The sequence below is a fragment of the Hetaerina americana genome, unplaced genomic scaffold, assembly GCF_022747635.1.
Source record: "Hetaerina americana unplaced genomic scaffold, ioHetAmer1.1.p SCAF_10, whole genome shotgun sequence".
NCBI classification, from domain to species: Eukaryota; Metazoa; Arthropoda; class Insecta; order Odonata; family Calopterygidae; genus Hetaerina; species Hetaerina americana.
Window position 1 is genome coordinate 9,826,301 of NW_027286070.1, and position 12,715 is coordinate 9,839,015.

At 35.2% G+C, this 12,715-nt stretch overlaps 1 protein-coding gene across 3 annotated transcripts; it reads left to right on the top strand.

The window, feature by feature from the left end:
• The first annotated feature begins 3 nt into the window (after nucleotides 1-3).
• LOC139699980 (galectin-6-like) lies at nucleotides 4-12,715 on the top strand. Of its 3 annotated transcripts, none has more exons than XM_071598391.1 (8): nucleotides 4-130; nucleotides 355-464; nucleotides 724-801; nucleotides 3,398-3,486; nucleotides 7,531-7,738; nucleotides 8,286-8,525; nucleotides 9,803-9,891; nucleotides 11,087-12,715. In XM_071598391.1, the coding sequence occupies exons 1-8, from the start codon at nucleotides 112-114 to the stop codon at nucleotides 11,421-11,423; spliced, it is 1,170 nt and encodes a 389-aa protein (XP_071454492.1). In that variant the 5' UTR covers nucleotides 4-111; the 3' UTR covers nucleotides 11,424-12,715. The 3 variants fall into 3 exon arrangements, with proteins under 3 accessions (XP_071454492.1, XP_071454494.1, XP_071454493.1); XM_071598393.1 differs by having other exon boundaries at nucleotides 99-207; XM_071598392.1 differs by lacking the exons at nucleotides 4-130; nucleotides 355-464; nucleotides 724-801 and adding an exon at nucleotides 833-2,975.

Consider the following 12,715-nt stretch of genomic DNA (forward strand, 5'->3'; position numbering starts at 1 on the left):
TAGGCGACTGGGATATTGTTGAATGCTATATGAAAACAATAAAGCTGAAGTATCCGCAAGTCCAATACTTTCCATTTTCCGTACAGTTTTGGTCCCAAGTTTTATTGCCACATGAGTTTAAATTGCAAAGGTGAAGTCCCTCCTTGTTTTGTAACTGTCTAACAATAATGGGAAATATGACAATGTGAACGTGTATATGCTTGTCAGGTAGTAGTTCATGAAAAGTGTTAGGGGTACAATTTTACGATTTAGGAACTTGAAACAGTATTCCACTCTCGAGTATCAAATGGAGTCGAGAACAGGTTTTTTTGCTTTGACTAACGTGTCTTTTGCTTGATTTCTTTCATATTTCAGAGTTTATTGCGTTGTTTTCTTGTGTACCAAATTACGGAATGGAGGAGAGCCCAGGGATAGTCGAAGAAAACGGACAAGAAATAGATGGATCATCACGTAGGCCTTCACAGGTACGGTCTTCAAATACAATCTCCTTTAGCCCTTAAATATTTTGATTAATGTCAAGTCGGATCCGTGGCCTGAAGTGATATGAATTTTTTATTCCATTAAGTCGTTATGGTGTGCTGTCAACATGGCCCTTAAGTATATTTCATTATCACGTTGATCAATATTATGGTTCACTTTTAGCTAATAATACACCTTTTATCATTTGCCATTTATCCTCGGTCGATTTAAAATATCCCACTTATAACTGCGGATGTCACGGAGGTGGAGGAAGCTGAGGAAGTAGATGAAGACTTCATTTTTTTACCCGAATATCCATCAAAGGGACAAATTGTTAACCCTGTAAGTTTTCTGTGTAACAAAGTTGGGACAGTAAGCATGTAAAGGAGCATATTTGTTGTGCATAGCTTTTCTTGTATATTCGTTTGATGGCATTCGCTGTAAACACCTTTTTAAGAGATCTCACAGTTATATAAACCTTAATTTATCCGTATTTAATTGCATAATACGCTTTCAAGTATAGGTTGTTGTTCCCAGCAATGCATGTCCAATTCCCAATTTGCTCTCAAGTGTAACATCAGGGTAAGGGGTATTGCTTTTGATTATATTAATTTAAAGATTAATTGATGGGGGCTTATTTTGTGGACGATTGTACCCTTAATATTACCATAGTATCTCCATTATACCTCCGCATGGCCTAGTTTGTATTATTGAGCAATATAATTAGTTACATCATAATATGCAGACTCTTTGAAATAGTCTGGTGTTTTATTTGATTTGTATTTATAGTTCAGAGGTTTAACTTCAGCCATAAATGTGTCTGAATAACTGTCAACACAAATGATGATGGTGCAAAATGCTTGTATATACCTTGGCACTTATAGCCCTCGATAGTAAACTCTTTTCTGTCCCGGAAATCAGGTTCCAACAATATTTCTGAATCTTTTTAAATTTCTAATCTTTAAAAAATAAAAACATACCTTAGGCAATTAGAATGAAAGAGAATTACTCTACAAAGACCCTACTCTCTGTGGGTGCAAGGGAAAAATGTAAATTATGGCAGTTAAATGTTTGAGGTAAATAACAGAATTATTTTTAGGATTCTCTAAGGGAAACAATGGCCATATTTTAGCCCTTAATGGTGTAAACATTATACCAGTGTAATATGTCCATCTACACGTTTGAATCCAGAGTAAACAATCAAGATAGCTTAAAAAAATGGAGAATTAAAGGTATTTTGAGGTAAAAACATTGGTGCCTGAAGCACTTCTTTTAAGGAACCTCTTTCACGCTTGTAGTCTACATCCTTCCACCTTCCCCAGCAATCCTGTTCCTCTTTTTATGTGATTCTTTTCTCTATATTTATATCCATGTGAATATGTGTTTGCCATTTGGCAGGTTTTTGTTTGTGAACATGTATTTGGCCTATGTGGTTAATTTCCTTCTTCTGGCCCCGCATGCCTATAAATGCACTGTATGATTTCTTTCCCTGTTATCCTTCCCTCTTGTGCCTGCCCGTTTCTCTTGTGGTGGTTGTAACAGCTCCGAATCACAATATCATTGACAAAGAATTAATGCACGTGATAATTGTTTTCTTGATGACTGAATTGGTAGAGCATTGGCCCTACAAGACGAAGGTCCGTGGTTCAAGTCCTGCTCAAGGAAACCTTTTTCTGTTTGGAAATCTGCACCATTCCACCAACCCCAATAATCTTGTGTTTGTCTTTTAAAAGTATTAGTATTCTTTTTTCCTGTATAGTTGACTGCATCCGTCCATCCATCTATATCCATTAAATTATTCATTAAATCATTGGAGTCAATTTCATTCATTTTTTGTCAGCTACATGCCCCTTTGAGAATTTTAAGCTTGGAGCAGTTTGTCTGAGATGGAAAGGGAGGTAATACTGACATATTTCAATGGTCATTTGAAGGAAACAACATTGTGGGGGGAGGTATGTTTGAGAATTGACAAAAAGGCTGGTGCTGGAGGACAGTTACTTGGTGCGGCGATATGTTTGCAGAAATTGAGGGAATTATGCGAGTGATACATTGGCCAATGTAAAAGAAGGGAAAGAGTTTGAGTTCAGTTGGTTAACTATATTGTGGGAGGTCCATGAGGGAGTAGAATGGAATGCAAGGGAGAGAATTGGGGAGTTCTAGGCTCAGACTTTGGTGGTTGAGTCAGTAGGGTGAAAAATACCTCCTCCCCATACCTATACCACTGTCTCAATATGCACCTAACTGACTGCATCCATCCATCTGCCTGTATTCTTGATTGGTGGATGTGATGGGTACAGGAGGAGTGCTAGAGTCACATGCCAAACCTTATAGCTTTGATGCATGCATGGTACATACTTGGGGGGGAGGGGGCAATATCCCTTCCCTCTGCACCCTGTGCTTTTTCACCCAGCAGAGCTTTTTCAGAGGCATTACCAAGATTGCAACTTAGGGCCATGGGTTGCATAACCAAACTCTCTTGTGTCCACTTGACCACCAGCCTGCTCTATACATTTATGGTAAGAGAATAATGACTGCAATTTGGGCATATTAATTGGTGTTCTAAGCATGGATTCATGTCTGTTTTTTTCATAATTTAATTTCAATAGAGGCTAAATGTTTGAAGCAAATGCTGTGACTTCTTTCTGTCAATTTTTAATTTCTAGCCAATTTAAATAATTGTTCTGAAGCCTGACTACCTTTGCATGACTTCTGTTTTCCTTTCAAATTGAAAGAAATAGATATCCATTTGCATTTAATTTGAATTGAGGGCAGTGGTGGAGACAATGGTTCTTCATGATAAATGGCATTTTCTTTCCATGTAGCTTAATTTAAATTTATAGAGGGCTGGTAACTGGCTTTTTGATGACATATATACTCATTTAACTATGCCATTGACATTAAATGAATCAATTGACTAAATGAATCACGATAATTTCAGAGGTTGCCTTATGTTGGTGCATTGCCCAGACCACTTTCTACTGGCCACACCATTGTGATTGATGGAACAGTTTCACCAGAGGCAAAAAGGTATGTTTTCTTAGTGCCCTCCTAATTGTTTTGTTTCTGTCTATTAGCCATTGATGTGATGAAATCATATCAAAAGCCCATAAGCACAGCACTGTAGGGAAGATTCAGAACTCCTTGTTGATAAAAAAAGAAATAACCATGCATGTAGTGTTTAATTTCTCTGGGGTAATGTTTGTGGTACTACAAGAAGTTCAAAGTATATGCTGAAGAAGTTGTACTGACCTAAACGGGGCATATTCATTATTCTGTCATGGGGGTAGGCAGTAGGGGCCAGCCATTGGTGTGAGGAGAGGCGGGCAAATTTTATGAGAATGATGACTATGGATGATAAATTCTCAAAAATGCTTTAGAAATCAGAAAAAGATAAGAAATTTAATATTTTAAAGAGCGGCATATTCTTAGGTGGGTTGTAGTAGTCCAGTGGTAGAGCATTGGACAACTGACCAGAGGGCATGGCTTCGATTCCCAGGCAAGTCTTTCTGATAACCTTCAGCTCTACCCAAGCTATGTGATTTTTTGGGTACGATTCCTGAGAAACAATTACCGGCACAGAGAAAGGCACTGGCCCCCTACCCTGATGTGTAAATTTCACATGCCGTTGGGCTTAGTACTAGTTGAACTCTACCATCACATATCAAACCAACCTTCGGGTTGATTACTATTTCTATGGGTTTTTTCATTCTTAGATCAGGGTACAATATAATATGAACTTCTGGATCTGTTGCATATGGGTAAGTAGGTTTTTGGCTCATGAAACAATAATTGGGGTGGACGTAATGCGAAAATAATTTTTCTGCTTTGCAGTTTATTTATTAAAATTTTTATCCAATCCAATGCTCTTTATGACTTGTAACTTATGTTGTACCTTGTTCATAAATATTGTTCATTACTCATTGCAGCAATATTTGATTTCCTAAGTCCCTTGGTCTCTTTTATTTATGTTTCACAAGAGAATGGCCCAAATTTGCAGCTTGTCCTCCTGAGTAAAATATAGAATTTAAATCTTAAATATGTGAAATATGATGACTGGTTCTGTTAAATGTAATAATATATTATCTGGAATGTTTATTTATGATTAATTTGTATTATGCTTGAGTGCACATGTACATTAAACAATTTAGAGTGCACTTATTGTAATATATAAAGCTAAATTTAATGTACAAAGCTAAATTTTAATAGTCTTTGAAAACTGTACTTTTCAAAGTGGGAAAATTCTATTTGTCAGTTATTAATGTTATTCATTGTTTTCCCAATATTTGATTGTGATGTCGTGGTCTTTCTTTACACGTAGTCTAGTCCCAAAATGCAGTAATGCAAAGGCAAAAAAAATGGGAAGTAGTCACAATTGAGCTGCAAGACATCGCTGTAAGAAATGGCTGGTGCCCTCATAACTTCCACTATCCCGTGGGGATGATGGAAGTAAATTATTGCATCAGTATGGCATTAGATGAAATTTTAATCTTGTCAATTACTCTTTGCTTGTTAGTAGATTTTATGGGAGGTGTCTGGCAGTTAAGGTCATTTATGTCAATAAGGATGGATGGGAAAAGAAGGGTGGAAAACTGGCGTTGGCCTACTCTTGTTGAAAGGCACCAAGGGGTCAGCAGTGTAATTTCCCATGCAATGGAAGTTGTACTTACTCAAAGTACTCTACAGAAAGCTCCTCAAGTAGGGATTGGGATACCACTGAAAAATATTTGTTGTCTCCAGGATTTGAGCCCGGGCCCTCTCAATGGGAAGCCTGTATGTTAGCCACCACACCATCCCAATCCTTCTCTTTGCTTGGGTACATTTAGAGGTTACTCGGGAATTTTCATATAAGAATGTTCTTGATGGCTGGGAATATTTTTATTTTTAAATCAAAATAAAAAATGAGAACTATGCAATGTTTCTTATCTGTTTCAGTGTGCACTGCATATTCCCTTATCACTTTAAATATTAATGTAAGCCATCAAAAGATTTCAAGTGAAAGTCTTTCCTATGGATCCTACATTTTGACTGGGTTACTAGCTACACTTTGATTCATCAGGTAAGGAAATGTAGAGCTACATTAGGGTGGCCATTGGCTAGGTGAGGGTTGAGGCGAAAGAGGGAGGGAATGTTCCACATTGCTTCTTCTGGAAACTATGCTACATTCCTCACCCAATGCTAGACCTCGTCACCCCGGGAGATTTCCTTCATTTCACCAATACCACCACTCTCCTCCTGATTGTCATCACCATCTTTTCCAATGGTGCCTATGTCATGTGCATGGTGTAGGAAGTCTCTCAGTGAAGTTTCCTCTGAAGAGTGTAGTCCCTGCCATTTGCTTAAGGCCAAAGCATAATTAGTGGGCTGTTCTTATTGTGATGTGGTTGTTTAAATTAACTTATTACCTAATATAGTATCAACTGATGTACCCATCGGTATGATCATGTGAATGCAACTTTAAAATTTATTTTCACATAAATGGAAGTATGATTAATTAGTAAGAATGGATTATTGGAAGAAGATTGAATGGTAGTTGTGAAAGAAAATAGTTATTGCAACTTTCCTTTTTCCTGATGTTTCAAAAGACCTTTGATCCTGGATTTCAAAAAATGTAGCTACATTGGTACACACCTAGGTTATTAAGATGGAAATAATAATGGGGTAATGGTCATCATTTTAGAATGAATATCTTAATTTCAAAATTTCCTTTCTTTTCGTAAGATTAACTTTATCAACATGATCTATGTTTAGAATTTTTATCCTTATTAGTCATCCATAACTTATTGCATATGGAATTTTATAATCCCTGTATCCTCTTCATTACACCAATGGAGCCCAAATCACCCTCCCCTCGATCCATCCCATGAATCTGTCTTGGCTATTCCACCATGCCCAGCGAGAAGTATGCATTTTGTTAAAAATGGGCTTCAAAATTTCAGAGAAAGTACAGACATTTAGATGCTCTTAGTACATTTTGGCTATTTATAAAATGATTTTTGTCTGTGCGTGACATTTTTGGCATATAATTCAAAAATCATTTATGTGAGTGACAAATTTTTAGCACTTATTGAATGAGTGAGATGATTACATTTTACATAAGCATGGTAAACTACAAGTTGCACTTGACTGGTCAATATTATGTTTTCTTCAATAAAAAAAACTCATAATTTGCAATGGCATTAACTATGAAAAATTTGTTTACAGACTGATGTGCAGTTTTTGGGAAATATATTTTGATTCATGTTACTTCCTTTTCAAATGATCCTTTCAGCATATGGTCAGATGGCACATTTTAATGGTATCTGCTAGAAACAGGTACTTTGACTTTTTCTCTGACAAAATTTCAGAAACCTATAATTCCAAATCTAAAAACATAATTTTTACTCACTAGCACAAATGAATAACAAGAATGCTCTTGAGGTATTAGTTTAAAACTGGATTCCTTGAATTGAAGTTGCTAAGACAATATTTGAAAATATTGACATTAAATTCTCTTTAATAATATATCTCATAACAATATCTTTCGACAAAATGCTCACACTTCATATTGCACTAGTATTTTACATTCATTCAATTTTAAAGTCAGCCAGGTGTGGTGATTTTATTAGCATAGCAACCATATTTCATGGTCTTAATATGTACTACATGCATGAGGATAAAGAGGAAAAGATTTATTAACCCTGTTTGTCATTGGCAAGTAAATCTAATACATTCCTTTTTCATTGGCTCTTTATAGTTAATCCCTATTTGTTAATTCTTAACTTAGCAATGGACCATCTACAGAAAATGTTTTTGCCTTGCATATTTCAGTAAATTTTAATATAGCAGCACTTATGCCCCTCAACCCTTCCTGTGACACCATGAATAATGCCCTCCTAATTTCTCTCTCTCTCTTTGTGTTGTATAATTTATGAAGTACATCATGTCATGCAATCACCAGTTCTGTTACAATGCAAACCTTATTAATATGCTTTGGAAACCATCAGGGTTAATTTACATGTATAACTTTGACTCAGTAGTAACACATTTTGTGGAGAAGGAACTACCCTTTCTCAGGACTGCTTATCTCTATAGGTTTTCTGTGAATCTGGTTTGTGGAATATCCAACGATTGCGACCATGCCTTGCATTTCAATCCTCGCTTTGAGCGCAACTATGTGGTGAGGAACTGCAAGACAAGTGGCAACTGGGGAAAGGAGGAGTGCACCTCTCCCCAAAGGAACCCCTTCAAGCGGGGAATGGCATTCCACCTGTACATATTTGTTGCCAAGAATGCTTTTCTGGTATGACTTATTTCCATTATGTTTTGTTGGAAAATTAATTTATTTTTATCACTTGTTATCTCATTTCCCTACTCATCCGCAAGTATATAATTATTAAGTATATCCACTTTTTATACTATTCTTTCGAAAGTTTCTAAATAATTTGCTGCATTTTCCATTTTAAGCTGAATCAATCTCGAATAAAATCTCCTGGCGGAACCATATAATGTAGAGGTCCTTAAGAATGTTTCATAATCCTCATTTTTACTGCAATATTTTCAAATATTAGAACCCAATAGTTGCTTAACTTGAACAAGCAGTATACATACATCAGTCAAACATTCTGTACCCACTTGGAATACAATACAACTTAATTAGTGGATGGGAAGCTTGTTTTAACTTCTTAGTGTGAATAGCTAATTGCTGCTTTTTTGCAATGAAAGGCAATAACCTCTTTAATGGTTCAGTTAAAATTGCAGTAAGCAGTTAACACATGTAGATTATTTTTTCCACTGCACAATGAAGTGCACTTGGTTACATAATGAAATGCACTTGATACAATTTTCAGATAGCTGTTGATGGAAACCATTTTTGTGGTTTTGGTTTTCGGTTGCCAATATCAACGATTCATTCTGTCCACGTGAATGGTGATTTAAATCTCTTTAGCATTGAGCACCGCAACTGCACTGTCTACCCAGTTCCAGGAACAGGAGAACCATCCATCACTATCCCTGTCCCGACAGCATCCTGCCCTTGTACAACCACCGACGAAGAAAAAGTATTTTGCAGTCAGCATATAATCATGCCTGTATGTAGTATTTGCTCAATCCTTTGATTATTACTAGGAAATCCTTTGATTATTATTAGGAAAGTATGGAAGTTCAGCCTGTAAGATGTTCCAGCTGTGTTAATTCTGACCCTCAGATATTTGAAATTTAAAAATTAAAATTATGGAGCACATTTAAGCTGTTTCATTAAGTGAATATTTCAATCTCAGCTCTTGACTTGAATTAATCATGAAAACATATGAGTCTTGACAGTGACACCTATATTTCATTTGAAAGTTAATGAGAATCTCTTGCTGCCGTTATACCACCCTTTGAGTTCGGAGTACACCAACACCATTTCACATGATGCTTGATATGAGCAAATGAAGATAGATTTAATTATGTAATTATGGTGTATCTAACCTAGTGGTAGTGGAATTTACCTATGTCTTGGGAAAGGAAGAAACTTAGAATGATAGACTGTGTGGTGCATTGGCCACAAGGCCCAGTTATCATTTGTCCCATCTTGGTTGCATATTGATTACTGCTTTAAAGACTACAAAGACCCAACGCTTAAGCTGTAACCCATTTGTCTGCCACTTTCCCCCTCCTCCCTTCCCCCAAGTACCTCTTGTCTTATGGGAAAGGGTTAAACCCAGGTGTTATGGGGTTTATGACCAGAATGGAAGAAATGTGAAAGTTTTTCCAAAGGGGAGGTGGATGGTTACTCTCCTTTGGCAAATATCATTTGCCCAGCTATTCTGAACATCTCTCCTCAAATCAGTTCAGAAGTGTAATCCTTAAATGATGTTGAAAATATCAAGACCAATTTACGTTACACAACACTGGCCCGTATCCATTGCTAGCCATATCCCCAAGTTAAAGTTTTAAATCATCCCATGAATCTAACTACAGAATTATAATTACTTATATTGTTATATATTTGTCCTTCCTGAAAAGTAAGAAAAATTTTAATTTAGAGTAATTTTCCTTTTGGGATGTTGTTATTCAGTTTGGCTTCTCTGGTTTTTTCCCACCATCGCTTTTAGTGTGTTTGTTTTCTCTACTGCTATCTATATATTTTTTGTGATGGTATATTATCTGAAAAAGGTTTCCTCTTGTGTAATTTTCTAGCAAACAAAGCTTTATAACTTCCATTTTCAGTTTAATAAGTGTCCAATTCAAAAGAGAAGCATTGTGCTCCCTTGCATTTTAGAGTTGTTTTGGGGAGTTAGGCTTATTATGTGTTGTAATTTTGTCAATAGTATATTTAATGAGTTTTACAAGAAAGTCTTAAATGATACATTGTTTTATTTAGGATGTGCCTTTCCATGGTCACCTGCCAAATGGTATTTCATTGGGATCTGAGATAGAAATTATTGGAAGAGTGAAACCACTGCCTCATTCGTAAGTTCTGTTTTTCTCTTTTTAATTTTGATATGAGTGGAGATTTAAATTAAGAGATTGTGTATTCATATTTTTCCTAGGGGTCCTTCCATTCTTTCTCATGAAACCTAAGGAAATTTTTTGTAATTAATGCTTGCTTTAGGCGCAAATATTTCCTTAATGAAATTTTCTTAAGATAGCAAGTCAAATTGCCAGTTAATGAGTACAGTAAAACCTTGCTTTATTTTATGGTCCAAACAGCTCTCCATATAAATCATTGCCCGAAAAACCTCAAATGTGTGTTACTATATTCATAATTTTTATTGATAATATTACAAATGATCATCGGCTAGCATCTACTGATAGAGTAATCTGAATTCCATGACTTATGGCTTTTGTTTTTCTTGTGGGAGCATTTTTAAATTTTTTATAACATCTAAGCTTTTGACTAATATTAGTTACGTTTTATTTTTAATACTTTAAAAAGGTTGAAAATTTAAATGCTGCCAATAAAAAAGAACCTGGGAGTTCTGCTGGAAGAATATATGGCGTATAGGAAAATTTGCTAAATTCTTCAAATTTTTCACTGTCAGGATTAGTGATTAAATATATTGCACCCAACTGCATTAAAATTGTTTTTATGTTATTTTATTTTAATGCTGCAATATATTTTGTCTTTAAAACATGAATCTGCATTTTTAAAGTGTACTCCCCTTTAATTGAGCTTCAATTTTATATAAAGCTCTATTTTACATATATTTCCTAAGGGTCTGTAAAAAAAAAACAAATTTGAAGTTTCACTGTTCCATGATATTATCAAGTAAAATACAATTATTAAAAATTATGGGGAAAATTTCCTCTAAAGTTACCTGAAAGAAAATTAATTCACTATGTAGTCTTTTATTAAAATGCAAGGAAGAATTTTAAGAAGCCAAAATTCCTTGTCATGAAGGTCATGATGAAACAAGTGTAGTACCTTGTAAAAATGAATTTCACGAGGAAGAGGCTGTTGAAAAATTAAATAAATCTTGTGGTTTTGCTGTTTTTGCTAGGTTTCTAGGTTGCAAATAGGTAGTGCATGATTTTTGACACAAGTTAATGCCCTTAATCTTGCTCTCATGGAATTGTTGACTCCATTAATAATTGAAATGAGCATGCTTCATAGAAGGAAATCTGAGGTGATAAAAGCACTTTTCCTCTCATATTTCATTTTCAGGTTCTTTGTGAATTTGCAGCGAGGAAGGCAAACATTCCCTCACTCAGAAGTGGCACTGCATATCAATCCACGCTTCCGCAGTGAAGAAAAATTAATCCTTAACTCGTGGGTAAAAAAAGATCAGGGTTGGGGAGAAGAAATTTATGTACGCAAGAATAACTTAATTTTCCGTCCAGGAAGCACATTCAACTTGGTTATAAAAGTTGAAGCAGATAATTTCAGAATATTAGTCAATTCGGTAGAAGTAGCTCAATATACACATCGTGCCAATCCATTGCATGTGGACACTGTTCACATCCAAGGAGATGTTATCTTGCAACATGTTTACGCTCGTTGATTATTGATACTGAATGCTTGTTCAAAATGCTATTTTTTTAAAGAACTTTTGAAGTTTTTTTTTACATAGTCATGAGTTTAATTACTCAAGTTAACTATCCAGCCATCAAATATTTATTATTGTGTGTATTTGAGCTGATTTATGTGTGTGTGTGCAGTCGAGGAAAGAGTAACTGATTGAATTTGCGTGCTGGAAAATATTGTGATGAGAGAGGAAATTAGTTTGTTTATTGTGAAAGGAATGGATAGTTAATATGCTCTCTTGGGTGCAAATTGTTGAAATTTTTATCCACCATTTTCTTGGGAATTACTTGTAGACCGGGGTCTCTCTAGTGCATCATTCCTTTGATTATGACGGCAAGGGAAGGTATAGTGAGAATGAAGAGGCTACCAGAATTTGTTAGAAAAAGCTTACATACAAAGATTTTTATCTACCAGGCACTCATCCAAGCCAAGAATAGTTACCTGCCAGCTTGTCATATCTATTAACACCTTTCAAATAACTTTTCAACTGTAATATAATGTTGTTGGGGATGTGTTGCATTGATCTTTTACAAATATCTAAAAAATTTCACTTGAGAATTCAAGCAGAGTTCTGTTCATCACGGGATAGTCACTTCTTAAATTTTAATTATAGCATCAAAACTAGTGCATAGTGCTGGCCTGTTTTGTAAATATGTAACTTTGAAACACCAGAAATTCAGAATTACTTCCATAATGATAGCAATATAAGTAATAGATTGCAGTGCCTCAAAAGACTTATTTTGCCTAAGTGATCACCTCATTGCATGAAAACCTATGAAAGTGCATGGAAACGTCAAGGCACCAAAATAAGCACGTTATATGTTAGACATTCTGCAGCAAATATTCTTTTAAACACCAGGATAAGCACGGCATATGTTAAGCATTCAGCCCCAAGTATTAAGTGTAGGTTATCTTACATAATTCGTTTTCCATTCTCTAAGCTTTTAATTTATGGAGTACTTAAATCTCAATAATAAAATTATGTAAATGAAATGAAGTGGCCTCATTTTTTTAATGGCCACACCATGTTATTTTTTTAATGCTAGTTTATAACCGATGACAGCACATCCCAGTATTTTATACAATTCATTCCTGAAATATTATGTACAAATTAGTAAGGGCTTATGTAGCTTATTATAATTGCCCACTTTAATCTATTGTTACGTTTTAATAACAGCTAATAATAATAATGATGCATATTGCCATCTATTTTAATCAGCCTTATTGGTGATTAAGGTGTTAAAGTTTTGCTAATAAATAAAATAATAA